At 39.2% G+C, this 993-nt stretch overlaps 1 protein-coding gene across 1 annotated transcript in view; it reads left to right on the top strand.

The window, feature by feature from the left end:
- The window catches only part of LTA4H (leukotriene A4 hydrolase), a gene marked incomplete at its 5' end in the record, with an annotated part of 13,781 nt that extends 13,629 nt beyond the window's left edge, over positions 1 to 152 (top strand). Inside the window, one exon of the mRNA XM_010139866.1 lies at positions 32 to 152. Within this exon, the coding sequence (XP_010138168.1) occupies positions 32 to 152 (121 nt within the window). The remainder of the gene's footprint in view (positions 1 to 31) is intronic.
- Positions 153 to 993: the final 841 nt, after the last annotated feature.

The raw sequence follows: 993 nt of genomic DNA on the forward strand, positions 1-993 counted from the left end.
CCCCCCCCCCCCCCCCCCCCTTCTTTTATAGGGACCTTTACAATTTTGACAAGTCTCGAGACCTGGCTGTCAAGGCGTTTCTGGAACACAGAGCCTCTATGCACCCAGTCACTTCAATGCTTGTGGGCAAAGACTTGAAACAGGATCAGTGACAAATTTACCGACCTCTTTGAAATTTTCTTGATGCTGAAAGAAGAGACAGATACCACAGACTTGATATGCCTGCTTGATGGACCTTTACAATTTTGACAAGTCTCGAGACCTGGCTGTCAAGGCGTTTCTGGAACACAGAGCCTCTATGCACCCAGTCACTTCAATGCTTGTGGGCAAAGACTTGAAACAGGATCAGTGACAAATTTACCGACCTCTTTGAAATTTTCTTGATGCTGAAAGAAGAGACAGATACCACAGACTTGATATGCCTGCTTGATTATGCCATAAAATGCTCTGCTGCTTTGGTTCTAATTTAGCTTAAAATGAACTTTCCAAATCAAGTGCAGTACTTTCTATTTTGCATTTCCAAATAAAACAGCAAAATTGCTAAATTTCTGGAATTGCCCAACAGTTTTGTTACAAGCAATTTTTAGAATGCACAAAAAAGCTGTTCTGAGATGTAGTCATTTGTCAGTGATGGCATTTAAAAACGTGGAAAATGAGTTGGTGGGTGATATGGCTCTTTGTGCACAGCTTTCTTCTTCATAGCAATGTGGTTGAAACTAACTATCCAAAAACTAAAAAAATAAATCTTTTCACTGTTGACTTGTCTGTGTATTAATCTGTACAAAAAGTTTTAAAATAATAGTCTTGTTTTATTTACTCTTCTGTGTTGTGGAAGAAATTTTTATTATGGGTCCAAAAGGACTATGCAGACCTAAATGGATCACAACATTGTAGTGTTAGAGCAGAATTCCCGTGTATCCCTGTTCGTCGTGGCTGTGTTATGTTAGTTCCTCACTTTAATCACAATATGACGGTTTTGCTTAGTTATTCCTG

The sequence above is a fragment of the Buceros rhinoceros genome, unplaced genomic scaffold, assembly GCF_000710305.1.
Source record: "Buceros rhinoceros silvestris isolate BGI_N320 unplaced genomic scaffold, ASM71030v1 scaffold23367, whole genome shotgun sequence".
NCBI lineage: Eukaryota > Metazoa > Chordata > Aves > Bucerotiformes > Bucerotidae > Buceros > Buceros rhinoceros.